A 27407-nucleotide genomic window follows, 5' to 3' on the forward strand; every position below is an offset into this window, starting at 1 on the left:
GGGTTCGGTGACTCTGGAGAGGGGCTGTCCAGTCAGCAGGCAGGGGACCTATGCACTTCAGAGCCTCCCGGGCGGGAGATAGGTTCTCCCCAGCCCTCACAGGCAGAGGCTGGGGAGGAAGGGTCTGTTCCTTGATTAGGGGTGGGGATGGGAGGAGCAGTTTAGATCAATGTTGGGAGGTGGGATTCATTCTGAGAGGGGCGGGGGAATGAGATGCGGAGTGGCAACCAGGAGATGGGTGGCTCTCTAAGGCAAGGGGGGTAGGGGGCGTGTTTGGCCCCGGAGGACCTGGACGGGGACGAGTGGGCCTGCCCCTCCAGAAAAGCACCAAGATCGCTAGTTCGGGGGGCGGGTGCAGGGAAAGCACTATCGAAACCGCCAGATCCGGATCCCGCCATCCGGGCGATGCGATTCCGCGACCAGGTAGGGTGGGGGAGGAAGGCGGTGGAGTGTCCAGGAGTTGCCCTGGCTTAAGAAAGAGGTCTCTGGGCACTGACCCCCGCCACCCCATTCAGACTACCTGAGTCGAGATGCTGAGGAAATGGGGACCTCAGGCCTTCTGCCCCGGCGGGTGCTCCCTAGTGAGGGGTCCGGGAAGTGAGGGCGTCCCTTTCTCTCTCCCAAGCAGGGGCGGGGGCGGAGCCTAGATCAGCGCTCCCTCCGCCCCCAGGGCTGGAGGGGAGAGGGAGAAACGGGGACCCCCAGGGGAGGGGCTCCGGGCGAACGCCGCGGGGCGTCTCCCTCGCAGTCCCTCCCCCCGCCCCCCGCCCGCCCCTCCGGCCGCCTCTGCCGCCGCACGCCGCAGCAGCGCCGCCTTTCCTGCGCAGTCGGTGTCTCCACGTCGCTGGGTGAGTGGGGGCCGCTCTGGCCGGGGCTGGGGGATGCAGGGAGGGGGCATCCCAAAGGGAAGGAGCCACGTCCAGGGTTCTCCAACCCCGCCGCTCCCGCGCCTCTCGGGAATCCTCCCTTCGGGTGCTCAGGGAGTGGGGGCTCCCCGGGGAAAACGTGAGGAGCTCTCCAGGGTCCTGACCACTGAGTGGCCGGCCCGGAGGAGTCTCGTTTCGGCCGCCTCGGAGCGCCCCCTCCAGGAGGGGCCACGCGCCGGGTGCTCTCCGAGTGCTGGAAGGGCTGAGGCGGGGGCTCAGAGCGAGAGCTGGGGACAGAGGTTCAGACAGGATCTCCGGGGCGGGTTACTCAGGTTGAGCCATGGGTCCTTCCCATTTTGGGGATTGGGGGTCTTTTCGAAACAACCGATTCTTCTACTATCCTCGTTTCCAAGTCTTCCAATTGGGAGGGGCAACTCAGGGTGGCAGAGAAGAGGGGTGCTGGAAGATCTCTCCCGCCCAGCACATCTCTCTGCCCCCGACCCGATGGCCTAGTTCCTTGGACCTTGAGAAGGGGACTAAGGGACACACTCTGCCACCCTAGCCCCACGCATTTCCTCAGTTCCCTCCCACACACTTGTTCATTGGGTCCTCAGCCTAGGGCAGAAGAGGCTGATTTAGAAAGGAAGGTGACCAACTTACAGAAACATGCATGTGACACACTGCTGAGGACACACACAAGTCCCCCAAATGGCCACACAGGCTTATCCCCCTCACATTGTGATGGGTGCATACCGAGTCACATGCACAGATAGGCACATGCACAGATATGAATTGAAACACACGGGAACACGAATGCAATGCAGAAATCAGGGCATACACGAACACATGCATTCACGCACATGCTCACCCACACGCGCGCAGAGCTTCGTGCAAATGCATATACAAGGAACGCCCCTCACTCTGTCTCACAGCCCCAAGCTGGGGGAGATTCACCTGCACACACTCCCACATCCTTGCCCAGAACTGCCTGGCTGTCTCCTCTCCATTGCCATCCTGTCAATCCTCCACACTCTAAGCTCCTGCTCGGAGAGGATCTTGCTGGACTAGATGAAAGGGAAGAGTTGGGGGAGGGTTGGCTGGCTACAAGTCTCCCCTCTGGGTTTCTCTGGAAGAGGGTCCCCTCATAAGTCAGAGAAGAGCTGCAGCTTCCTCTCTTGGGACCTGAAAGCACCCTTGGGAAGAGAAAGATGGCAAGGGTGTCTGAGGGCCCCACGTGCAGCCGGCCATGTGAGAGATGTTGGCATGGGAGTTGGCTTGTGATGGCATGTGTGGGGTCGTGGGCTGGTGTGTCTTGATGCACAGGGTATGGGAGTTGTGCATGTGTGGTGCTGTGTGTCGGTACATGTGAGTTGTGGAGCAAAGAGAATGTTGTTATATGTGGAGGCACAATGACCCATGGGTGAGTGTGGACTGGTATATGAGTGGCATGGGACCCAGTGTATGGATTTAGTGAGCTATCTAGTGTATGTGTATTATTTATTTGTGTATTATTGTGCATGAGTTTTGTGGCATTTGGTACATGTATATCATTTTTATTTATTTAACACTTATATAGCACTTATATGTGCAGGCATCATTCTATGTGCTTCACATATATTAACTAACTTAATCTCCATAAGAATAATGAGGTAGGTACTATCAACCCCACCTTATGGATGAGGCAGGGAGTTTAAGGAACTTGCCTAATCACATAGCTGGTAAGAGGCGGAGCTGGGATTTAAACCCAGGTGGTCTGGCTCAGGAGCTCAGGCTTACACCTATCTTATGCCACCCTTAGCCAGACACAAGTGTGTAGGAGGACAGGCTGGGCTGCAGGTATATTTTGTGGTGAGCAGGCATCTGCGAGACAATGAGAGGGCAGTAGGTTGGAAGGAGGAGGACCAGGAGGCCTTTCAGCACCTCCCTGGGCAACTCTGGGAGTCAGCCCTGTCATTCTATGGCCATGTGACCTGAAACAGATCACCTTGCTTCTTTGATCCTGCCTTCTCATCTATAAAATGGGGCTAATCCCTGGGCTTCATTTTGTGAGGGTGAAATGGTATACACCTGTGAAGGCTTAGAAGCTGGCCCTGAGAGGGGCCTCAGTAAATGAGAGCCTTCTTTCCTTTCTCTGCTACTGGGCCTGTTCCCTGGGGAGGTGTAAGGGCTGCAGAAATGGTGTGGAGCACATCACAGAAGCAGGATGCCTGGGTATAGACTGTGACCTTGGGCCAGCTCCTCTTTCTCACTGGGTCAAAAGAGAGGCTGAGGTGGCAGGTATCTGGGGGCCCTCCTGGAGTGATCAAAGGATCAGTAAGTCATGACCTCTCCTCTCCATTCTTTGATCTCCTTGGGGACCCAGGTGGACTTGGCTCTGTGGCCATGGGCAAGCAGAATAGCAAGCTGCGGCCCGAGATGCTGCAGGACCTGCGGGAGAACACGGAGTTCTCGGAGCTGGAGCTGCAGGAGTGGTACAAGGGCTTCCTCAAGGACTGCCCCACGGGTATCCTCAACGTGGATGAGTTCAAGAAGATCTACGCCAACTTCTTCCCCTATGGCGATGCCTCCAAGTTTGCTGAGCACGTCTTCCGCACCTTTGATACAAACAGCGATGGCACCATTGACTTCCGGGAGTTCATCATCGCACTGAGTGTGACCTCGCGTGGCCGCCTGGAACAAAAGCTCATGTGGGCCTTCAGCATGTACGACCTGGATGGCAATGGCTACATCAGTCGTGAGGAGATGCTCGAGATTGTGCAGGTGGGCCCCTGGACCCCTCAGAATTCCAGGCATAGGGCTTGGCAGCTTGCACCCACCATCCCTTTTTATCCTCTGGCCAGTCCTTGTGGGTAGGTAGTGTCAGGTGCTATTCTTATGACCCATTTAAAAACCTCTTTATTAGGAAGTAATTTTCAATTTAAAGAAAAATTGAGTAAACACTCATATATCCTTTACCCAGATTCACCAATTAACATTTGACTACATTTGCTTTATCATCGTTTGTGTGGGTGCATGTGTGTAATGTTTTGTTGTTCTGAACAGGACCCTTTACCCCTAAATACATCAGGATATATTTCTTAAGAACAAGGACATTCTCTTACATAACCCATAATATGATTATCAGAGTTAGGACATTTAATATAGGAACAATGCTGTTCTCTAACTTACAGACCATATTCAAATTTTGCCAACTGTTTTCATAATGTTCTTTTTTGCCCTGATCTAGGATCATACACTGCATTTCATTTCATGTCTCTTTAGTCCCCTTTAGTCCATAACAGTTCCTTGACCTTTCTTTGTCTTTAAAGATTTGACATTTCTGCAGAAGTACAGGCCAGTTAGGTTTTATTTATCCTCATTTACTCTAGAAGAAACGGATGCTCAGAGAGGTAAAGATACTTACTCGAGGCTACACAGCCTGTGAGTGGGCCACCGGCATCCACTATCTACCCAGCCGCTTTCCAACTAATTATTTGAGGGCCTGCTAAGAGCCTAGTGCTGAGTCAGATGCTTATACACATGAGCTCAGTGCATCTTTACAATGACCCCATAAAGCTCAGAGAGATTAAGTAACTTGCCTAAGGTCACAAAGCATGTAAGTGAAATTGAGCTCAATCTGGCCACAACTCAGAGCTGCTTCTTGAAAGGTGTCTGGCTTCTAGTTCTGGAGTTGGCCTCGATTCTTAGATTGCTCATCTGAAAAATGGGCATAGTGATGCTGATCTTACAGGGAGGTTTTAAGGGCCTGATATGAATGTCGTTTTAGTAGAAATTTAAGTGTTAGCTTTATCTCAAAAACCTCCTAGAGCACCCATCCTCTCAGCCCAGAATTGAATACCATCAAGGCTGTTTCTATCTTACCTATCCAGTTCCTTGTCCACTTTTTCCCTGAGCCTCTGTTTATTCACCTGTAAAGGGAGGATGTTAACTCCCTATTCCATAAGGCTACTGCAGGTATAAAGTGGGATAAGGACTCTGGCAGAGGGCCCAGCATATAATTGGTACTTGGTAAATGTTATTATTTTCTCTTCTATTATCTGCACATTCTCTGCTCTAGCCAGAATGGCCTTTTCAACATCCTTGGAATGTGCCCTGAGTAATCCTGCTGCACAGTTTTGCACAAGCTCTTGGTCCCTTTCCTTCTGCCTCTCTGAATCCTTTCTCTTCTGGTCCCTCAGCTGTGCTGACTGCTCCCCACTTCCAATTCATCCAGCCCCTACTGGATCTTGACTTTGGCTTCTCTCTTGCTAGGGTCTGAGTCTGCTCTCTCAAGCTAGAGTAGAATGAGCTGCCTTGGAATGTGGTGCCTTCCCTATGCCTATCACTAGGAGAAAGCCCTAATGTTTGTCAATGACTCCCACAGGCCAGGCATTAAATCTCTAGATGATGGACAGTAGGGAGTTCTGGGGGTCCTGGTGAAAGGGTTGGGGTAGCCTGGGTGGTGGGGGATTGAGCAGCAGCTGGATAACAATCAGTGCAGAGGGATGTTCATGTTTTACTATGTATTGTGATTGCACTGGTGTATACTGGGAAATTTCAGCCTTGCTGGAGGTGCCAAGCCAGCTCCATTCCTTGGGCATCCTTGGAACCCCCTGGCTGGCCTCTGCTGTATGGGCCCTGGTTTCCTTCACCACAACCCATCAGTTAGCCCCAGACAGCCAGTGTAGACGGAGCTCTGCGAATACCAGTGACTGATTAATTACAAGTTGGCTCTAGTGAAACAATGAATGAGCAGCGATTCCAGACAATTAATTAGGAGGCCCAGGAGTAAGGATGTCACATGGGAGTGTTCACTCTCTAAGTTGCTCACTCAAGGCCTTCTCAGGACCCAGTTCAGTGATCAGGTGGTAAGTACACTGAAAGGGAAGAGACTGCATCTTGGTTGGCTGGGGCTTCCACTCTGATGGAAGAGACAAGTGTGCAGGCCACACTGACCAGCTCGGTGACAGGGGTGCAAATGTGACATCTGGGAGTTAGGGGGACTGAAGGTCAGGGAAGACCTGAGGATGTGGTAGATGAGTAATGATTATTATACAAGCTGCTGTTTACCGACCACTTACTCGAGCCAGTCACTGTTCTACACACATTATCTCATTTAATATTCTAGATAATCCTTATGAGAGAGATGTGATTACCCCCATTTTTACAAATGAGGAAACTGAGGCTAACAGAAGTTAACTACTTCTCCAAGGCTACACAGCAAGTGATTAATGGAATCAAAATGCCTCTCCAGATCTGCCTTATTTCAAAGTCCCTGCTGGTCATCACCACCCCACAAGCGACTGACTAATCAGCAGCTAAGAGGGAGCAGGTTCTAATCTGGTCGCTGTCATAGATTCCTTTTCTAGCCTCTGTTTCTTATCTGAAAAATGGGGATCATGATACCTGCTTTTCAGGGCTGTTGTGAGGTTTAGAAATAACGTGTGTGAAGTACTCAGCACATAGTAGGTGCCCGATAAATCGTAGCTAGTATTATTGTTCCAGGCAGAGGCTGTAAGTGCCAGGGAAACTGAAAGGTGTGGGGGTGTTTGGTTGTGGCACAATCACCCACCAGGGGAAGCCTGATGGTGGAGAGATCAGCAGAGACCAGAGTGTGAAGTGCCATGAATGCCAAGGGCTGAATGGTTTGGACTTGTTACAGAGGGCAGTGGGAGGTGCTACCTACCGGCTTTCAAAAGGGAAATTCCTGCCAGATGCCAGGCACTGTGCTAAGTTCTGGATATGTGCACTAGCTAGATGTCCATGGCCCTTATCTGTATGTATGCTAGAGACGAGGAACGATCCTACAAAGGCATAATAATTTCCAGAGAGGTGTCTCCAAAGGAAAAGCCCAGGAAGCTCTGGGCAGCATATGGGCCCTGACCTATCATGGATCACAGAAAGCCTCCTGAAGAAAGCGCCATGTAAGCTGAGCCCCAAGGAGGAGTGGGAGGCAGCAGAAGGAGCGTGGGGCAGCATCCAGAAGGAGCTGAGTGCAGGGGGTGGGGTTAGAGGGAGGCCTGTGACTAGAAAGAGGGGGTGGCCTGCTGGGCTGGGTACGTGGTGTGGAGATCTGTGTTCGTAAAGAGCTTTCAGAGGCAGTGTGGGAGACAGACCCAAGGAAATCAGGCAGGAAGAGACCAGTATGGAGGCTAAAGCTGTATTTCAAACGAGAAATTTATGGTTTGGGAAAAGGGAGGCTTCTAGGAGGAGGTTTCAGTATCAAATAGTTGGAAGACTAGGGTGACCGGTCTGGTTCTTAAGCTTCAAGACCCAGTCTATCCCACAGGCCAAGCCCTACGGGCTCAGTGTGCATTTAGCTCAAAAACCCTTCTTCGATTCCCTTCCAGAGCTCCTGCACGTGGCGGCTACAGCTCTGGGCCCAGCAGATCCCAGGCTGTCCCCACCCCCGGCAGGTGCTCATTTGCGTTTATTTGCATAATGTTCCCCGCCCCCTTTGGACCCAGCTGCCTCAGGCCTTACATCCCTCAAGGCGACCCTGATTCCCCTTGCCAGCCACAGCAGCATCACAACCTCCTCAGCCGAGGGCCCTGGTTGGCCACTGAGCGCGGCCACCTGGAACCCGAGTTTCTGAGAAGCAGCGCTAACCCTATACTTACCCTGGAACATTCGGCCCCGATGTCCTCCAACATCTTTCCTCACCCCTTGCACTCAGCCACCCCCAAATTCTCGGCTCCTACTCAGAGCTTTTTGCTGGGGCGTCTTTGTACATGCAGATCCCTCTGCCAGCAATTCCTTTCCCACTTTGTGCTCTAAGGGAACTTGGTCAGGGCTCACTCCAAGAGCCCCCTCTTCTAGGAAGCCTTCCCAGATATTTCTTCCTGAAAACCCCGGTTCCCTATGCCTCAGTGACCCCCCTCTCTACCTCATCCTGACGGCAGCGACAATCGTCAGCGTACCTGGGGGCGTCATTGAATGTTAGGGGTGGGGTTTCGGGCAGGCTCTTCTCACTCCCTGCCTTCCCCTCTCGCCCCCCAGGCCATTTACAAGATGGTTTCCTCCGTGATGAAGATGCCGGAGGATGAGTCGACCCCAGAAAAGAGGACTGAGAAAATCTTCCGCCAAATGGATACGAACAACGATGGTGAGGGGCAGGGGCGGGGGCAGGGGCGGGGCCCCCTCTCGCCTGTCTGCTCGGCCTCCCCTCGCTTCACTGCTGCCTTCTTCCCCATCACTGCTCCCCTCACCCCGCAGGCAAGCTGTCCCTGGAGGAGTTCATCCGCGGGGCCAAAAGCGACCCGTCCATCGTGCGTCTGCTGCAGTGCGACCCCAGCAGCGCCTCCCAGTTCTGAGCGAGAGGAGCCAAGTTCCCCCTCTTCCCTGCCTTCACTGGCCCTCTCCCGGTTCTCAGCTTCTTCTCCCTCGTGTCTCTCCAGGCTGGGGGTCAGACTGGGCCTCCCCAACCCCCAGGGTCCGTACTTTGGGGAGGCTATGGAGAAGGGAACCCTACAGTCTCCCCAAGACCCAAGCAAGCGGTTAGCACCCTCCAATCTAAGAGGCAGTATCTCCCTTCAGCAATGATAGGGAGACACAGGCTCTGGCTTGGAGCCAATCCTCCCTTACCTAGATATCAGAATTTCAACCATCCCCGCTCTCCACCAACACACATAGCCACGAGGCCAGCCTTCCCTCCCCCAGTCACGGGCAACCTCCCCCATCCCTGCCCCTGCCCTTGTAGATCTCAGCCTGGGTGGAGCGGGGGAACTATGCCCAGGTGAGGAGCCTGTCTTTCTATTTGGAAGGGAGAGGATTCCAGAGGTGGGGCGGGTGGGGGCAGTGTAAGGAAAAAGCTTCCTTGAGCCATTCTTCCCTGCGAGAGGGCCTCAACCCTTCCTGCACTGGCTCTTATTGGCCTAGAGGCCATGATGCAAAAGGAAAACCTCCTGATTCCAGCTCCCCAGCTGCGGCACCCGTGAACCCCCGCCTGCCTTTCAGCACTTGGATGAACACAGACCTACAGACCCCTCTGTGTATTTTGCCTCCCTCCCTTACACACATACACACACGTGCGCGCACGCGCATGTGAACACACACACACACACACACACACACACACAAAGGCCCACAGACAGAAGGGCAGACACACCTAGAGCCCCACTCACAGCATCCTATGTGGGAAAGAAGCACAGGCCCCTGGCCGAGCCCCCTCTCCTGCTGCATGCATCCCCATGGAGCATCTCTGTTCTTTTTAATAACTTCAGAATAAAGTCTTGTTTCAGTGCAGTGGGCTGGGTGGCCAAGGGAGGGGTTTGAAAGCCGCATCCGGGTTCTCGAGTGGCCATTGAGCCCTTGTGGGCCGGCTTGAAGAATCCTGGCCTGGTCACAGTGTAGAATTGGTTACAGGACCCCAGGAGTCATGGGGCCCAGGCGAGGCATCAGCTGTCAGAGGGTCAGCGGCCCTGAGATGGGGCAGCTCATCAGGTCATGGCCCTCTACAGGCTCTGGGCTTTCCTGCATCTGTGGAGACATAAGAAGCTGCCAGGCTGCAGGATCTGCCTCTGGGTCTCCTCCTGCAGGACATCCAGGGAATGGGAGGAGGGAAGGGCTGGAAGGATCTCTGGGGCACCCCCAATTTGAGCCTGGATACCCCTTCCCTTCCCTCACATCCTGGGCCTTGGGTGTCAGCTGTGTGACTTAGCTGTGAGATCTTTGAGCCTCTAAGCCTCTGCCTTTGGTCCTGGGGAGAAAATTATTGTCCCCGTTCTCAAGTGGGGTCCCCATTAGAGGGATGGGATCTGCCCAGCAAGGGCTCCCAGGAAATATGGGGAGTCAGGGCTGTGGAGGGGGTAACAGGCCTTACAATGTGGTGGCTGCTTTTCCCCCACCAGGGCCTCAGTTCCAGCAGCTGATGGATGAGCTGGGCACATCGCACAGCGAACACACTCTCTGCTACGCAGAACACAAGTGAGATGCCCCAGAGGCACAGGCTGGAGCTCTGCAGGGGAACAAGGGGTAGATATGGCTGTCTGGGGTTGGGGGAAGAAGGCGGGACTCCAAGAACCCTTCCCACCTCTGATGAGCACCTGGATGACCCTCACTCCATCCCAGGCCTAAACACTCACATAAATGCGTGTGGGGTCGAAGGGACAGTTGGGCGCCAGTGCCAGTAGTTCGGGGCTCCCAAAAGTGCAGGCTGCCAGCAGTGCCCGGCCCTGGGTGGCAAAGGTCACGGCGATTGAGGCCAAGAGGCCGAGAGCACAGGTCAGAGAGAGAAGGGCACAGGCCACGCTCAAGCTAAACACTGCCCAGCGCTGGATAGGAGAGACCACTGGTTAATGGACGTCAGGCTTGGCCCCCGTGAGCAGCTCTGGCCCCTATGGGGTCAGCCTCACCCCCTCCAAGCAGGCCAGGTCCTTTCTACCCCTAAGCCCCATCCCAGAAAGTGCGACATACCAAGGGGATGCTGGGAAGGTAGCGTGACAACACGATGGCTGCAATGCCCGAGGTGATGACCTGTGGGAGACTCAAATCAGCCTTGACCCCTGGACCCCCCTGCTGGAGGATAGTAGGCAGGGGGATCAGGACCACTCTCAGATAAGAATTCCACCAGTGACACCTGAAGCCCGCCAAATTCCCCACCCCTACCACCTGCTTAGCCTTGGCCTCATTACCTCCATCTGCAAGGAGGCACTGCTTCCTCATGGTCCAGCCCTGAAGTGATGTTTCTAAAACACAACCACTTCTTGCCTATAACTTTACATGAGTCCCCACTGCCTAGAGCTGTGTATCTCAAACAAGGTCCTGTGTATCCCAGGGCTGCATGTCCCACGATATATATGACTTGTCTCCCTGGAGTGGAAGAGATTTTGGAAGAAACTAAGTAACTCACTGGCAAGGAACTAAAAACAAAATTATTTTAAAACAAATCAGGACCCTTTATGGAGTAGAATTCAAAATCTTAGGAGTAAATTATCCCAGGCTCTCAATGACCTGGCACCGGTCCCATCAGCTTCTATCAGCTTCTGAAATGTACCCTGGCCAGCCTGTTCCTTCATTGCCCTGGATGTGGACACCCATACACAGCCTGCTCATGATGCTGCCCACACTCTGCCTTCTCAGGAGCACCCTTCCTGCCACTCTTCACTTGCCTGGGTTCTTCCACCTACAGGCCTTCCTAACCCCCTTCAGTCCCAAGAGGTTTGTGTTTAACCCACCAGCTGCCCCTTGGATCTCGTGGGCTCCATTCAGCCAGGCTTCCTCCCTGAGCCCCCTCACTGTACCAGCCATGGGCTGGACCCCTGGGAGGCAGGTGGAATGATGCGAGGAGCCTAGCAGTATTCACTGTGCAGCCATGAGTAAATGCCTCAACCTCTCTTTCCCACTCTGAAGGATGAACTCATGGAAAGAACACTGGCTTTGGTGTCAAACACAAATCATTTCAAATCCATCTAGGCTTCTCCGTGTCAGCAGGAGGCTGGGTGGTTCTCTGAGTCTTGGTCTACCCCCCTCTGTAAAATGGGGATAATAATGGTTCCATGTTGCTGGGAACAGTGAGGATTAACTTGAGGAAATGAGGGTAAAGCGGAGTCCATCCCCAGTGGACCTCCTAACCCTGAGTTCACAGCCTTCCCTGACTTCTCACCAGGCTGGTAATAGCAATAGTAATAGTAACTCCAAGGGACACCGCACACATCTGTGCAGCCCAGCCCTGTCCCACTGACTGAGGCTCTCCTACTAGCCGGGGCCTGTGATCCTCCTTCACCTAAGCCTTGGGGCCAGGCTGTCTGAGCTTCATTTTGCAGGTGAGGGAACAGTCTTAGAGAAATAAGTCCTTTAGCCAAGAGGTGGCAGGGACCAAACTCACACACACCAATGTGTGGATGTTGCTCAAAAGCTGTCCACACCTCTGCTACTAGGTAGGAAATTGAGAATACCAGGCCCCTTCATTTATGTATTCATCAAACAGGTACTGACATTCAGTCATAACTACAGCTACCATCTATTGAGTATTTAACTATAGACCAGGCCTAATGCTAAGCTCCTGCCAAATTGTTTTTTTTAGTGTCTCCAGAACAAATCTTAGCCGTTCCCACCTCCAAGCCTTTGCATCTGCCATTCATTGTACTTGGAATGCTATCTCAGCTTCCTCTACAATCTGTTGGTCCCCAGCATGCCGCATACCTGGGTTATGGTAATTGCAGCCTATCTTTGAACTCCTACTCATCCATCAATACTCAGCTCAAGGGCCTCCACCTCCCTGAACCCTCCTGAACCTTCCTGAACCCTCCCAAACTGAGCTGATGTTCATTCTTTCTGTCCAGTGGTGCCTCAACTATTTTCCTATGTAATGATAATCCCAGCTCACAGTAGTGAGCACTAACCATGTGCCCGACACTGTGCCAAGCACTTTATGTTGATGATCTCATTCAATACTCATCAGCACCCTGTGAGGTGAACGTTGTTACAATCTACAGTTTCTGAACGAAGAAACTGAAACAAAAAGAGGTTGAGTGGATTGTGCAGCTGGTAAGTGGCAGAGCAGGGGTCAGTGCTCAGGCTCTCTGCTTGCTCACCCCAGGCTTTGAGGTGGAGACTCATCGAAGACCTTTCAAGCCCCCTCCAGCCCCTGCCAGCCACCCTCTCAGCCTGGTCATACCACGATGGCAGAAGTGACAGAGAGGATGTTGACCACGCAGTACTGCACAGCCACAGCATCATGAGGGGCAATCACGTAGCGTAGCACAGTGCCATGGAGGAGAGCAGCTGCAATGAAGCTCACGTGGCCCAGCACCACCAGCACCAGCCCTGTCTTCATCAGCACCTTCCGGAAGTCGCCCACACTCAGGCCACCTGGAGGAGACAGCTGTGTCAGGGCCAGGGGTGGAGCTTATCCTGCTGGGCAGAGGAGAAAACTGAGGCCTTGGCAGGAGTGATGGACATTGGGTCCTAAATATTTCTGGATAAGTTGGGGCCATTAACTTGTCTTCTCTGAGCCTCAGTTTCCTTATCCAGAAAAGGGGTTCACAGTGCCTTTAATGAGTCATTGGAACTCTGAGGTTGGAAAAGCACACAGGTGGTATTAATAATGGGTAGTAGTCCTTGTCAGTGCTCACGAGTGGCAGGTCTAGGATTTGAACCCAGGTCTTTAGTTCTAGACCCATGATCCTTCTACTCAACTCTCATTCACTGATTTACTTATTCATGTGTTTATTACACAAATGTTCACTGAGTGCCTGCTCTGTGCCAGGCCCTGTGGCACCATGATGAGCTTAATAGTCACTATCTGGCTTCGAGGAGCCCCTAGGTCATTGGGCAGGGATCAGGTCCTGCCCAGGATTCAGTCTGGTGCATAGGGCCTAGCACTCTGCAGATACTCAGCTCACAACTGCTGAACTGAACTGGCTAGAAGTGGGTGACTCAGGTCAAGAAGCTCAAGCCTCTGAGTCTCCATTTCCTCATCTGTAAAATGGAAGAATAACCCTTATATCACAGTTGGGCAGGAGGGTCCCATGAAGAGATGGATGAGAAAGTGGGGCACACCCTGGGGGTGCTGGGAAAAACAGCTCTTGGTGCAGGGGTGCTGGGCAGGGACTGTGCAAATGGGGGAGGGCTGGGATCAAAAGAACATCAGGAACTTAAATGCAAATTCTGAGTGACCAAGTGGCTGCCCAGCCATATCTGCACACTACCAGGAACAGGGAACTCTTCTGCTTGGGCAGCTCAGGCCGTTCCAGATTTGCTCTCTGGAATTTCCCCCATAGGTCCTGGAGACATACACCATGCTGGTCCCCTGGCCCCGCCAGCCCCTTCTCTAGCCGGCTCCGTGACGCTAGAAGACTGTCCAGGTCCTCAGAATTAAATGGTCCCTTCTTCCTTTAGCTATTCCTAGTGGGACCTGACTGAGACCCTTCCTAGACCTCAATATCATCATCTGTGGATAGTTCATACATGAGAGCTTGGCAGCTAAAAAAAAGAAAGAAAGAAAGAAAAAAACAAACAAACAGAAAGGAAGGAAGGAAGGAAGAAAGAAAGAAAAATCACTAGATTGAATGTTCTTGGCGGCCCTGTGCCAAGAGGCAGTTCCCAGGGACCAGAGAGGGATGGGGCCAGTCAGTCACAGACATTCTGTGTGACCTTGTACCAGCCCCTCTCCTTCCTGAAGCCCAGATTCCCCCTATGTAAAATGTGGAGAGTTTGGTCAAGCTGTCCTGAGACCCTGGAGCCTTCAGGACCTCTGAAGCTAAATCTGGAACTGGACCTGATGTGGAATCAGAGGGCAAACCATGGGTTGGACAGGCATGTGGAAATGGAATGGTATTGGGAAGATTAACTGCTAGCCAAACAGGAAGGGGAACAGAAATTATGTCCCAGGCGCCTGACCCACCTCTCCCCATCCACCCACCTACCTGGCAGCCCAAACACCACCCAGCTCAGGGCTGGGCTCATGAACAACAGCAGAATCCCAGGACCAATACTTTGGTCAAGCTGAAGGAACTGGCCAGTGCGGGTCTGTGCCTGGAGCACAGGACTGAGTCTGAGGGCAGCCCTTGGCTTCTTTGTTTTTAAGTCACCATTCTTGGAGCACTTAGCAATGTCGTAGCCGGCACCGTGGAAAGCACTTCATTCTTAGAACTAACTTCATCCTCGTAGTAGTCCCAGGAGGGGTGGGGACTCCCATTTCACAGATGAGGGAACAGGCTCACAAGTTCTCTTAGTTAGAGAGTGGGGACTCCTCAGGTCCGTCCCATGCCCCAAAGCAGCATCACTGTGCCCAGGGAGCGATGAGAGGACGCACATCCGTCTCACTCCTTTGTCTGGATCCTGTTTGCCAATGGCATTTCCCTCCCGCCTGGTTGGGGGAGTAGAGGGTATGGAAGTGGGAATCCTTTGAGGGGCTGAGGAAGCGTAAGGCAGTCTCGGGCTCAGAACTCCCTGGGCCCTCGAACCCCAACTCTGCTCTCCCTTCTGGGCAAGGTGAGGGCTGCTCTCTCCCGCGTCTGTTCTCTCGCCTGGGGGTTTCACCTCCGCCAGGAAGATGATGTGTGTGTGGGGGGCGGAGGTGCTACACCACAGCGAGAAGATACCAGCAGCCCTCCTCCCTTCATCTCACAGCTGGGGAAACTGAGGCCCAGAGCGGAAAGCGACCTGCAGAGAAGCCGGCCTGGACCCTGGGGGTTCCGGGCTCCCACCGCAGCGCTCCGCCCCTGCCGGAGGAGTTGAGCGGGTTCCGGCTCCCCGGGGCGTCCCCCAGCGGCTCACCAAGGCGCAGACACATCTCGGCTCCCGCGCGGGGTCTCCGCGGCCGGCTCAGCGGGGCTCCAGAGGCTGCGGGCGGCCGGGGGTCCCCGCTCCCATCCTAGTCCGCGGCCGCTGCGCGCCCCGCAGCCGCACCGCGCCCACTTCCCGCCCGGAGCCCGGGCTCGTCGGCGCCCGGCCGGCCTCCCTTCCCGTCACCCCCCGGGCGGCTCTGCCCCGGGAGGGCCCTGGCGGCTCCCTTGCGTCCCGGGCCGGTCAGACCGGCTGGGCAGCCCTTCCTGGCCCGCCCGGCTGAGTCACAGCGCTGGCCCCACCCTCCCGCGCCTGTTTGGGATCCTGGCTGGCTTCAGGTCGCTCCCCCAATGCACACACCCCTATCCCACTCCCACTCCAGTGATGCCCATTTTACACGTGGAAACTGAGGCTCGGAGGAGCCGCAATCGTTCGGGCTAAGGAGTGAAAGGGGTGTCAGCTGTGGTTGTCATGACCTGGTGAGCACCTGGATGAAAAGACTCTAGGATGAAGGTTGGGAATCCACTTCTTTCTAGAGGATAGGGAGAGGCAGCAGTGGATGGTGAAAGAGCACTGCCTGGGGCACCAGGGCCTGTCCTTGACCTGCCATGTGACCTCAGGCAAATCTCTCCCTCTCTGCCCTGGCCAGAGCAAGGTGTTTTACCTCTCTGTCTTGGGGATCTCTGTTCCTACACCGGAATATCAGAGGTAATAGTTCCCGTCCTCTAAGGTCGTGGTGAGATAAAATGAGATAAGAAAATGCTTTGAAAAAGCTCTAGAGTGCCTTTACAGTGTGTAGACGTACCAGGAGCACATAATAAGAGCTTTCCTAATCCTGGCTCTTGGTTACTGAGCTCCTTTAGAGTGCCAGGACGGACCTTGACCTCCCTTGTTCCATCCTTAGTATTAGAAATGGACTTGCTCAAGAGTGCCCAGCTGGAAGTGGTGGAGTAGGCGGAAGCCCATATTCCCACCCAGGTCTCCGTGCCCATGTTCTTCAGTGTGCTCCTGTTGTGGCCACCTCCCTGGACTCTTTCAGTCCTCAGAGCAGGCCTCTGGGAGGCATGGGGTATCTGGGCGATATCTGTCTACAGTGTGCACCCTCCATCTCCACAGTTCAGTGCTCTGGAAAGCAGGGGCTGGCTTGATGGTACTCAGTCAGGGCCAGGCACACCAGGTGCCCAATGAATGCATGCCTCTCTGAACACCCGTATCAGTGCCTTCTGTGTGCCTTGTGTGACAGGCACCTGTGTCAGCACACACAGAGCTCTGGAGTGTTAATGGACAAATTAACACCGAAAGAGGGAGTGGAGCCATCTGGAACCAGTTTGGAAGCCCCCTACGGCGTTGGCAGGCTACCGCAGTCAGGCAGGCCTGTCTGGTAACCCTTCAGCAGCCATGTTTCTCGGTTATCTGCTGTCTGAAGGGGCACAATGCACAGGGATGAAAAACTTAAAGAAGGCAAATAAAGACAATTCCTCAAATCATCTGGCTAGTAGTGCCTTCCTAGGCTGTCATTCAAATGTTGATGCCCATGGGGACAGCTTTTTAGTAAGGTAATTGGTAGAACTCATCCATGTTGTAAATTATCAAACATTTGTATTTGTGACCCAGCAATTCCATTTCTAGGTCTTTACCCTACACACCAAAGAGTGCATGTGTTTAATGATGTTTGTGGACTGAGCTGTTCCTAATAGTATGCAATAGCATCAAAGTGACAACCAAGAGTGGGGAGCCAAGGGAAAGGTTTTGCTTTTTGTTTTACACATGGCTGTATTGTTGGAGTCTTACAGTGAGCATTTATTCATCTCTTGCTTTTGTTAGAAAGGAAGGAAGAAAGGAAGGAGGAAAGGGAAGGAGGAGGGAGGGAAGAAGGAAAAAAGAAAGGATTAAAAGGTCCCCTCATCACCACTACCCTATCCCCACTGCACCAACGACTTTATGATGACAAAGACCACTTCCCAGGGGCTGCCCTAGAGAGCGCATGTGGTCACTGCAAAGCTGATTTCAAATCTCGTGTGTGTATATGCACGTGGCTTCTTAATCAGTCATTGTCAGGCAATCCCCTTGACACTGAGCCCATCTTGGCCTTCTGGAATCAGATTAGGGACCAGGCCTTTTTAATGTTTCTGCTTTCAGATGCATGGATGAGGATTCTCTCTTTTTATCTTGGAACGATGCTGAGAGTTGAAGATTATTACCCCATTTCACAGATGAGAAAATTGAGGCCAGAAAGGTAAAGGGCTCTTCAAAGGTCATACAGGGTGTATCAGTGATAGAGCTGAGACTTGAATCAGGCCTGTCTAACTGTGAAGGCTGCCCCTGACTTCTGAGTGTGGTGGGGGTCGGTGGGGAGCCATGGCCCCCAGGGAGTGGGCCTGTTTCTGGGGCCTCTGAGGAGGGAGAACTGCCCACCTGTGTCTCCCCACGGCCCAGACTTTGGATCCTGAAGTTATTGCTGTTTCTCTTCCTTATCGCCAAGTGGCCAAAGTCCATTAGTCTGAGCCACCTGGTGTCCCTTGCCTCTGCCCCACCCTTCCACACACTGGCCTGAGGGTTCAGAAAGAATCCCAGGCCAGAGCTCTAGTCATCTGTCTTTCACCAATTCCTTGTGACATGCCGACAGTTCACTGCCATTCCCTAGGCCTCAGTTTCCCCATCTGTCAGATGGAGATAATGATTGACTTCCTGCTTCCCAGATTTCTGAGGCATAACCAGCTTGAGAGATATGAGAGTGGGTTGAAACCTAGCTAGAGAAATACGAATAGTAATTCTCCCTCTTCCTGGAATATTTAACAACCAGGTGTGGCACTAAACTGAAGGCTGGGTCTTTCCAGGGCATGGCCTCCCCACTGGGTTGCTCAGCTCATGATGGGGATTCAGGCTCTGTCCTTGTGTAATCCCCCCACCCCATTAAAAAAGCTTCCCTCATCCCCGATTATAAGAATAGTTCCTCCATGTAAATAAAACAATCATGCACAGACCCTACCATATTCTAATTTATATATATATACATATACACATACAAAACTGAAAGCTAACTGATAATGCTCGTCTGAGAAGAGGAGGGAGTTAAAGGGGACTTTTGCATATTTATAATTATAAATTTTAGATGGTATGAATAGGGGTATTTGTATTTTTTCCATCTTTTACATTTCTAAGAGAAAAGTTCATTGTAGAAAACTTGAGGGGAAAACCAGAAAGTATAAAGAATAAATCAGAACTACCCATAGTCCTCTCCACCTGCACGGACAACTGCTATTCACATTTGAAAGGTTTTTCCTATGTGCATCTATCATTTTATCCTTCTTGAAACTCTTGCCACCTGGCTCTACTTTGCCACCTCTTCTCATCACCTTATCTGTTTCCCTCCCTGTCACCCCCTCTATCCATCAAGGACTTGAGTTTCTGGATTTCTGTCAGGCAATCTGTGGTAATGTCCTGCTCATCCCTGTGAACGACCCTCTAATAACCTTCCTTGACCTCCTCAGTGACCTTCACCATGACCCCAGTCATCTTCTCATGGGCCATGCATTGAACGATCCCCTCCAAAATCCCAACCTCAAGTGTTCCACCATGCCCATCTCCTGACGCCCACTGCCTCATCCTCTGACTTCCCAGAGGCCACTGGGCCAATCTGTTTTCTGTTGTTCAGTTAGCCCCCTCCTGGCCTCTTTACCACCAAGCCTACACCACAAAGTTGAGAATCTGAAGGCTGGCTTAGTTGTCCAGGTGAGGGATGAGAAGTGTAGGAGACTTGGACTTGGACCAGGATGGTGGCTATGGAGATGGAGATGAGGGGAGGTTTGAGATGTGTGATTTGTATACATGTTAAAATTTTAAAAACACAATTCTAAATCCATTCACCTCCTTACTCTTCCCAGTCTCTCCTCCAGCTCCATATGGACCCCACTCAAGCCCTCATCCCCTGCTTTCTGCTAAGTCTTTCCTATCAGCCTATAAACATGCCTAAGTCTCTTCTATCCTACAAAAACACACCCTCCCATTGCTCCCTTTACATTTTTAGTTACTCCTTTTTCACTTCCTTTCATTCCCTTCCAAACTTCTGGAGTATATCATCCTTACATGCTGTCTCCATCTTCTCAACTCCCATCTCCTCCTCAGTCCACAACAATGTGGTTCAGCCCTCCTCCGGAAGAGCCCTTGTCTAAGTCACCTGTGACTTCTAACTCTGCTGGATTCAGTGAAAGCATTTCGGTCTATAACATTATTATTAGCCACTCCCCCTGCACTCCCATATCACACCTCTTTCCTAGCTCTCCTCCTATCACCTTGGTAGTTCCTTCTCAATCTTCTTTGTGGGCTTTTTGTCATCAGCGCAACCTTTCGATATTGTACTCCTTTGCATCCTTTCTGTTTCCTTTATTGTTCCAAGTGGTTGGTTCATGTACTCTCACGGCTCCCCTTTTACAGGATGATTTTCAAATCACTGCCCCTAGATTAGGCAGCTACCCTGAGCATCAGACTCAAATATCCAATGACCTTACTTCTTTACCTGCATGTCCCACAGTCAACTCGAGCTCAACATATATAAACCGATTGCTTCATCTTTTCCTCCAATCTGCTTCTGGTGTATTTTCTGTCTCAGTTGGTGGCATCATGATGTACCCAAGCCAAAACCTGGGGCTCATTCTTTACTCTTCCCTCTCTTTCTATATAAAGTCAGTTATCAAGTCCTGCCAATTTACATCATAAACATTTCTGTAACAAGTGCCTTCCTCTGTCCTTGCTACTATCTCCCTTGCTCATGTAGCATCCTTTGCTCCTCCTCAATCATTTTTCCACACTACTGAGTAATCTTCCTAAAGTATAAATTGGATCATGTCACTCTTCAACCTAACATCTGTAACATGAAAAAAAAAATGAAAGACAGAAAGATGTGGAAAGATATCCCAGGTTCATGGATTGTAAGGCTCAGTATTGATAGGATGACAATCCTTCTCAAATTGATTTACAAATTCAATACAAACCTTAATAAAATCCAAGACGCTTTTCTTTTTTTTCAAGAATTGACAGGCTGATCCTAAAATTCATATGGAAATGCAAAAGATCCAGAATAGCCAGAATGATTTTGAAAAGAAACACACTTCTCAATTTCAAATTTACTACAAATCTACAGTAATCAAGACAGTGTGGTGCTGGCATGAGGATGGACATAGAGATCAATGAAATAGAACCGAGAGTCCAAAAATAAAGAAATCAGAAAAAAAAAATATGTACATTGTCAATCGATTTTTGACAAGAGTACCAAAATAATTCAAGAGAGAAAAGAGTCTTTTCAATAAATGTAGCTGGGACAACTGGGTATCCACATACAAAAGGATGAAGTTGGACCCCTATGACATAACGTATACAAAAATTAACTCAAAATGGATCAAAGACCTAAGTGTAAAAGACAAAACTATAAAACTCTTAGAAGAAAAAATAGGCATAAATCTTTGTGACCTTGAATTAAGCAATGGTTTCTTAGGTATGGCAACAAAAGCACAATGAACTAAAAAGAGATAAAATTGACTCCATCAAAATTAAAAACTTTTTTGCTTCGAAGGACATATCAAGAAAGTGAAAAGACAGCCCACTGAATAGGAGAAAATATTTACAAATCATAATACATAAAGAAGCATTAAAATTCAACAGTAAAAATAGGAGACTAAAAAATAGGCAAGGGAGTCAAATAGATATTTCTCCAAAGAAGGTATAAATGGCCAAAAGCACATAAAGATGCTCAACATCAATAGTCATTAGGGGAATGCAAATGAAAACTACAAGAAGATATCAATTCACACTGACTAGTATGGCTGTAACTGAAAAGACAGACACTAGCTAGTAGTGATGAGGATGTGGTGAAATTGGAACCCTCATGCACTGCTAGTGGGAATGTAAAATGGTGCAGCCACTTTGGTAATCAGTTTTGATATTCTTCAAAAAGTGAAACATAGAGTTACAATATGACCCAGTAATTCCATTCCTAGGTATATAACCAAGAGAATCAAAGACATATATTCACATAAAAATTTGTACATGAATGTTCAGAATAGCTTTACTCATAATTATATTATCACATCCAGAATGGGAACCTGCACTCTCTTCTTCTCCTGTTACCAAAAATGAAGTCCTCTTGTTCCTTTCTAAGGCCAAACTCTCTCCTTATCAAGGGCTTTGCATCTGCAGTTACAACCTTTTTCTTCTGCGATATCACATTCTTCCTCTCCAATGGATTATTCCAATCAATACCAAACATGCTGTATATCTCCATTTTATAACAATACAAAACAGAACCTCCTCGAACTCTACCTGCCCTCAGTTACTACTCATTTTTCTGCTTCCCTTTCTTCATCCTCAAATCTCATCACTCTTCAACTCACTCACTCTCTTTGGGCTTCCAACCTCACCACTCTACCAAAATGGATCTTGTCAAGAATACCAATATCTTCCATGTTACCAAACTGAGTGGTCACTTTTCTGTTGTCATTTAACCTCTCAGCAATAGTCAATCATGATGACTACTTCATCCTACTTAAAACATGCTTCTCTTGGTTCTGTGACCCCACGCCCTTCAGGTTTTCTTCCTACTTCTGTAACTTGGTCTCTTTAGTTGATTTTCCCTTCCTGGACTTGCACCTCTAAGTCCCATCCTCAACTACCCATTCTAAGGTCAAACCCTTGACCTCGTTATCATTAATAACTACACTACCTCTAAGACCTTACATTTCAGCACCTTACTCTCTGATACCCATCTCCTGTCTTTCCAGCTCACTCACTCTAATACCTTCTCAAAATCTCTTCAGCTTCTTGAGATCTCTCCTGTACTGACCCTTCATGATGGCGTGCCTGAAAATTTAGGCAAAGGACTCATCTTTTCTCTACCTGCATGCTCTTTTTCAGTGACTTCATCCAGTCTCTTGACTTTTATATTACCAATGTGTCAATGATTCCAATATATATCTCCAGCTCTGACCTCCCACTAAGTTCCAAACTTGTGTATTTGACTGCTTATCGTCATCTCTACTTGACTGCCTAATGGTTATCTAAACTTAATGTACCCAAGAAGAGCTCTTAGTTCCACTCCCCTGGATTCATCCCTCCTTTAGTCTTCTTCATCTTTGTAAATGGCACCATCATCTACCTAGTTGCTGGAGCCAAAAGCATAAAAACCATTTCCGACTCCTCCCCTTTTCTCATTCTCCTTATTCTATTCATCTGTGAGTCCTGTCACTTCATCTAAAATATATCAGCTTTTTTCCATTTCCTTTCGTCCAGGAGCCTCCTAACTGATCCCCCTACTTCCACCTCTACAATCCATTTCTACGCAGCAACCACAGTGATCTTTCAAAAACGCAAATCAAGTCATATCAATGCCCCTCTTTAATGGCTATGCAGGGCTTCACCATGTCCTACAATGATCCCCCATGTCTGGGCTCCCACCCACCTCTCTGATATCAGATCCTATCACTCTCCTCAATTACGATGCTTCGACTACACTGCTCTTCTCTCTTTTCTTTCAATGCAACAAAGTGGTTTCTATCTTAGGATCTTTTTTCTTGCTGTTTCCCCTTCCTTCAATACTCTTTCTTCAAATCTTCAGTGAGTTTTTCTCTATCACACAGTCTAAATCAGTGCTGTCTAAAAGAACTCTCTGTAATCATAGAAATATTCCATATCTGCACTGACCAAGGATGGCAGCCCCTAGCCACATGTGGTTATTGAGCATTAGAAATGTGGCTAGTGTGACTGAGAAACTGAATTAAGTAATTAAAATTTAAATTTAAATAGGTACAGGGGGCTAGAGGATACCATCTTGAACCATGACAGTAAATTACCTCCAAGCCACTCTCTGTTAAATATTTTGATTTTCTTTTTTCTCCCCACCAGTTCTATTGAGAATTGACATACATCACCGTATAAGGTTTAAGGTGTACAGAGTTTTATTTTCTTCATGGTAATTTTCCCTAGATGAAATAATCTTGTTCGTTTATTTGTTAATTTCTCACTCCGTAAGAATGTTGGCCCTGTGAGAGCAGAGGCTTTAAGTATCTCACATATAGCTCACCACTCAGTACTCACCTAGCCCTTAGAAACAGTGCCAGCACCTCGATCAGTCACATGGTAGGTGCTTGATGCAACTTTGTTAACTGATGAATAAAACCTCAAATCAGTGGTTCTCAAAGTGTGGTCTGTGAACCCCTGAGCATCCTCAAGACCTTTTCAGAGGGTCTGTGAGGTCAAAACTATTTTCATAATAATACTAAATTATTATTCTGCCTTTTGATGGTGGAAAAGCAAGGGAGGGTAGCACAAAGCAAGGCAGTGGCTCAAGGTCGTACTTGTAGTTATTGTATTGTCACTGTCATGCGTGCATTGTAAGAGAAACAAATATGTCAGTTTTACTTAAGACTGTCTTGATGAAACAGTAAAATTAACTTTATTAAACCTCTACCCTTGAGTATATTTCTTTTAAATATTTTGACAGAATGGGAATAATTCTGATGCATGCCTAAGTACCATGGTTGTCTTAAGGAAAAGCACCTGTGCCATTGTTTGAGTTGCAAGCTGAACTAGCTGCTTTTTTTCATGAACACCATTTCCACTGATTGAAAGACATACTATGGTTATGCAAATGTGGATTTTTTTGAAGACATTTTCTCTAAAATGAAGGAAGTGAGCCTGTCAATTCAAAGGAAAAAATTGAAAATATTTGCTGCCAATGATAAAATCTGAGCTTTTGAGTGAAAATAGACTTTTGGAAAATTTCTATCCATCATTGTGAGCTTAGTAGCTTCCCAATAATTAAAGACTTTCTGATAAGAACAATGATGACATTAAGGAACAAGATTATTTATATTGTGTAATGAAATGTGTCAACATTTGGAAGATCTGTGTAACTCAGTGAACCAATATTTTCTGAGCAACCAATACAAAATCATGAATGGATAAAAGACGCATTCAAAGTACAAGCTAGACCAATGTATTTTAGTTTAATGAAAAGTTGATTGATATGGTTTAAGGTTTCATATTGAAACTAAATTTTACAAAGCTATCATTTGTCAAGTTTTGGTATAGTATCAAAGAGGAATATCCATAATTATCTGAAAAGGCTTTTAAAATACTCTTCCTTTTTCCAATTATATATTTGTGTGAGGCTGAATTTTCTTCATACACTTCAACCAAAACAACATCTCGACAGATTGAATAAAGAAGCAGACGGGAATCCAGCTGCCTTTTATTAAGCTAGACATTGAAGAGATTTGCAAAAATCTCGAACAATGTCATTTTTTCCACTTCTTTAATTTAGAATACGTAGTTATGTTTTATTGAAAAAGGTATTATTTATGTTAGCATTAATGGGTTTATTATTTTTAAATAAATATTTTTTTAAATTCTTAATTTTAATTTCTAATATGGCAAGTATCAATAATGTAACCCACATACACAATAGCTCTTTCAGGTCTTCAGTTTTTCAGAGCCTAAAGTTTGGAAAACACTGCTATAGATCAATAATAAAATTAATCAGCCCCTAGTATTTTGGTGCATGGTGAAGGGAAAACAAGATAATTATAAATAAGCAACCACATTTGGAAAGGAGAGGAGGGGAAGTGACACCCAATGGTCCGAAGTGTGCATTGCATCCTGAGAGTCAAGAACAGCAAGGAGTCAGTGCCTGGTTTGGTTGAGTGAGGGCAGTCTGGCTACTCTGCCATGTTGAGGGGTCTCCCTTACCCATTGCAACTTCGTGGTCACATCTTACGATTTTGAGAGTGTCCTGTTGGTATTATTTGGAACCAAGACAGTCGTTGCCTTAGGGGTTGATCAATTGGCCTCCATGTGCCAGAACTGGGGTTTTTTTCTGGCAAAACCACTCCTTTCACAGATGTGTAAGTTTTCTGATTGTTCACATTTGGATAACTCCATGCACTAAGAAGAATTGTGCATTATAGTCTTTGAATCTAAACCTTGATCTTGGTGTGCCGGGGAAAGAGAAGTCTTTCTTAGCTACAGGACCTCCAGTTCTTCCCCTCTGCCTTGGAACATTTGTGAACCCTAGGCACAGAGCCCTGACCACTAGGCTGCATCCCACTGTAAACCCTGTTTACATAGGGTTACCATCCTCTTAGTGGGGACAAGGAGGAAGGGCTTGGGGAAGGGCTGTTTGCTACTTCCCTGCCTTTGTTCTTACTCACTTTAGCTTTGATGTAAAGAGATGTACTTTTTTAATACTGCCATGCACTTGACCATCAGACACCAAATAAGCTTGGATTGTGGGCTACAGGAACTCTCTCTCAGCAAGGCTGTAGGCGCACAAATCCAGGGGTCAGGCTGCTTTATTCAAGTCATAGCTCTACCCTTGTCTAGTTTTGTCACCTTGGGCAAATTATTCTGTGCCTCAGTTTCTCAAATGTAAACTAGAAATAACTTCTTTGTTATTGTGAAGAATAAATCTGTTAATATGTGTAAAGCACTTAGAACTTGGCACGTGATGAGTGTCTCAGAAATGTTAGCTTTAATTATTTGTTATTCTCTCTGCAAAATATATCTGACTCTGAAGGCTTGGGAAAATAGCAAAGACACACAGCCTTCTGACATATTTCTGCCAAAGACCCCAAGGTCCCACTTATGCTAGGTATACTGTTTGGGCTTCAGGAGACCCTGGCTGTGTAGCTGCATTGCAGGGAATGCTGACTTCCCAGGCTGGGATGGGGGAAATCCTCACCCTTCTGTACCCGCCCCTGATTCAGCCAATTCTACTTGTTAGGGACATTACTAGCAACATCCTGTATTAGTCAGAACTTCTTCAGTTACAGGTGACAGAATCCTAATGGAAATGGGCCTTGGATAGTGGGGAAAGAATCTGTTTAGGTGCATCAGGCACTGTTAGCTCCTCGTAATAAATCTACGTCACCCGATGTGTTCAGTGTCTCTGTCTCTTGCCTTCTCTCCACCTCTCAGCTCTGCCTTCCTGTGTCTTGGTTTCAATATCAGGCAGTCTCTGTCCATGTAGTGGAAGATCCATGCTTACATCTTCCTAGCTTAGGAACCTCAGGAGAAAGCAGCCTCTACTCCTCTGCAATTCTAGAATAGCTTTAATTTCTCCAGCTCTACCTCTGTTCTTTGGCCTTGTGACATTCTAGAGTGACATCACATGTGGCCTCAGAGGACTGAAACTGCACAGCCAGGAAGGAGAGGAAAGGATTGATATTTACCAACCATCTGTTCTGTGGCAGGCAATTTATATCTTCTCATGGTGAAGATTATCCCCTTTCGAGCAGGATGCTAAATCACATGGTCATCTCCACCTCTCTCTAAGCTGAGAGGGGAAGGGCCCCTTCTTGTGTCCATAGCCATCCCCTTTGCTGTGCCCTTGAGCCCATCCCTTTATCTTCCTAGAGACAATGCACCATCAAATGCCTCTCTCTTATATTCTCTCTCTCCCCCTCTCTACTCTATTTTCTCCTGAGCCTCCAAACAGGCTTAAGTCTCTTTTACTAAAAAAACAAATCTCCTCCCCTTCCTAGAGGAGAGTAGTCTACCATCTCTACCTCCTCCCCTTTCACTCACACCTCAACTAAACGAAATCTGGTTTCTATTGTTGCCGTCCTCTGAAATTGCTCTCCCTAAAGTTACCAATTACTTCCCACAAGACAATTACAGCCCAGAGCCAGCTTGACCTGTCACATGTCAGCTAACCATGCTTTCCTTCCTGAAATTCTCATCTCACTTGGCTTCCATTATTTCGTTCATTCCTGGTTCTCTGTCTCACTTTTCTGGTTGCTCCTTTCCCTGTACCCGTTGGTTTGAAGTTTATGAGAGGAGAAAGCCGGTTCCCCTTTCATTCACATCTATGGTTGCAAGTGCCATATTTTTTTTCATTGGTGATTCCCATCTCTATGGCATGGGTATGTATGTCTCTGGGTGTCAGTTTCTGTGCCCCAGCACAGAGCCTGAACAGAGCAGCTGTCCATATATAGCGAGCAATGGATGACCTTCCTCAAAGGCAAGTGTCTAAGGAACAGCAAAGCAGTACCCAATTCTCAAACTATATTCCAAGCCATTCACAAAGGTAAACCACAAAAGTCAAGTTAGGCAGCTTCTCATGCAGGTCAAGAGGAGGGCCAGTTATCCTGTCCTTGCTGGATCCTTGTGATGACAACTCAGGGCTCAGAATTCAACCATACAATGCCAGCAGTGTTCTCTCATTGTCATGCATAAAGCTCTCTCTCTTAGATTTGCATGTGAGACAGCCATGTCAGAGTGGAAGCATGTGGCCTGCTTCTTTTTTGATATGGCTGTGATCTCCAGGAAATCAGTGGCCATATT

At 48.8% G+C, this 27407-nt stretch overlaps 2 protein-coding genes across 4 annotated transcripts; one reads left to right on the forward strand and one right to left on the reverse strand.

The window, feature by feature from the left end:
* The first annotated feature begins 772 nt into the window (after positions 1 to 772).
* Positions 773 to 8238, forward strand: HPCA (hippocalcin). The gene is made up of 4 exons (XM_039836994.1): positions 773 to 848; positions 3229 to 3626; positions 7845 to 7950; positions 8061 to 8238. Exons 2-4 carry the CDS (start codon positions 3249 to 3251, stop codon positions 8156 to 8158), a joined length of 582 nt encoding a protein of 193 aa, XP_039692928.1. The 5' UTR covers positions 773 to 848; positions 3229 to 3248; the 3' UTR covers positions 8159 to 8238.
* Positions 8239 to 9015: 777 nt separating this feature from the next.
* Positions 9016 to 15321, reverse strand: TMEM54 (transmembrane protein 54). 3 transcript variants are annotated; one of them, XM_039836991.1, is made up of 6 exons: positions 15066 to 15314; positions 12463 to 12659; positions 10260 to 10319; positions 9929 to 10117; positions 9667 to 9801; positions 9016 to 9323 (listed from the first exon to the last, which is right to left on the reverse strand). In XM_039836991.1, exons 1-6 carry the CDS (start codon positions 15079 to 15081, stop codon positions 9249 to 9251), a joined length of 672 nt encoding a protein of 223 aa, XP_039692925.1. In that variant the 5' UTR covers positions 15082 to 15314; the 3' UTR covers positions 9016 to 9248. The 3 variants fall into 3 exon arrangements, with proteins under 3 accessions (XP_039692925.1, XP_039692926.1, XP_039692927.1); XM_039836992.1 differs by having other exon boundaries at positions 12463 to 12656; positions 15066 to 15313; XM_039836993.1 differs by lacking the exon at positions 9667 to 9801 and having other exon boundaries at positions 15066 to 15321.
* Positions 15322 to 27407: the final 12086 nt, after the last annotated feature.

This window comes from Pteropus medius, unplaced genomic scaffold (genome assembly GCF_902729225.1).
Source record: "Pteropus medius unplaced genomic scaffold, Ma_sr-lr_union100, whole genome shotgun sequence".
In the NCBI taxonomy this organism is placed as follows: Eukaryota; Metazoa; Chordata; class Mammalia; order Chiroptera; family Pteropodidae; genus Pteropus; species Pteropus medius.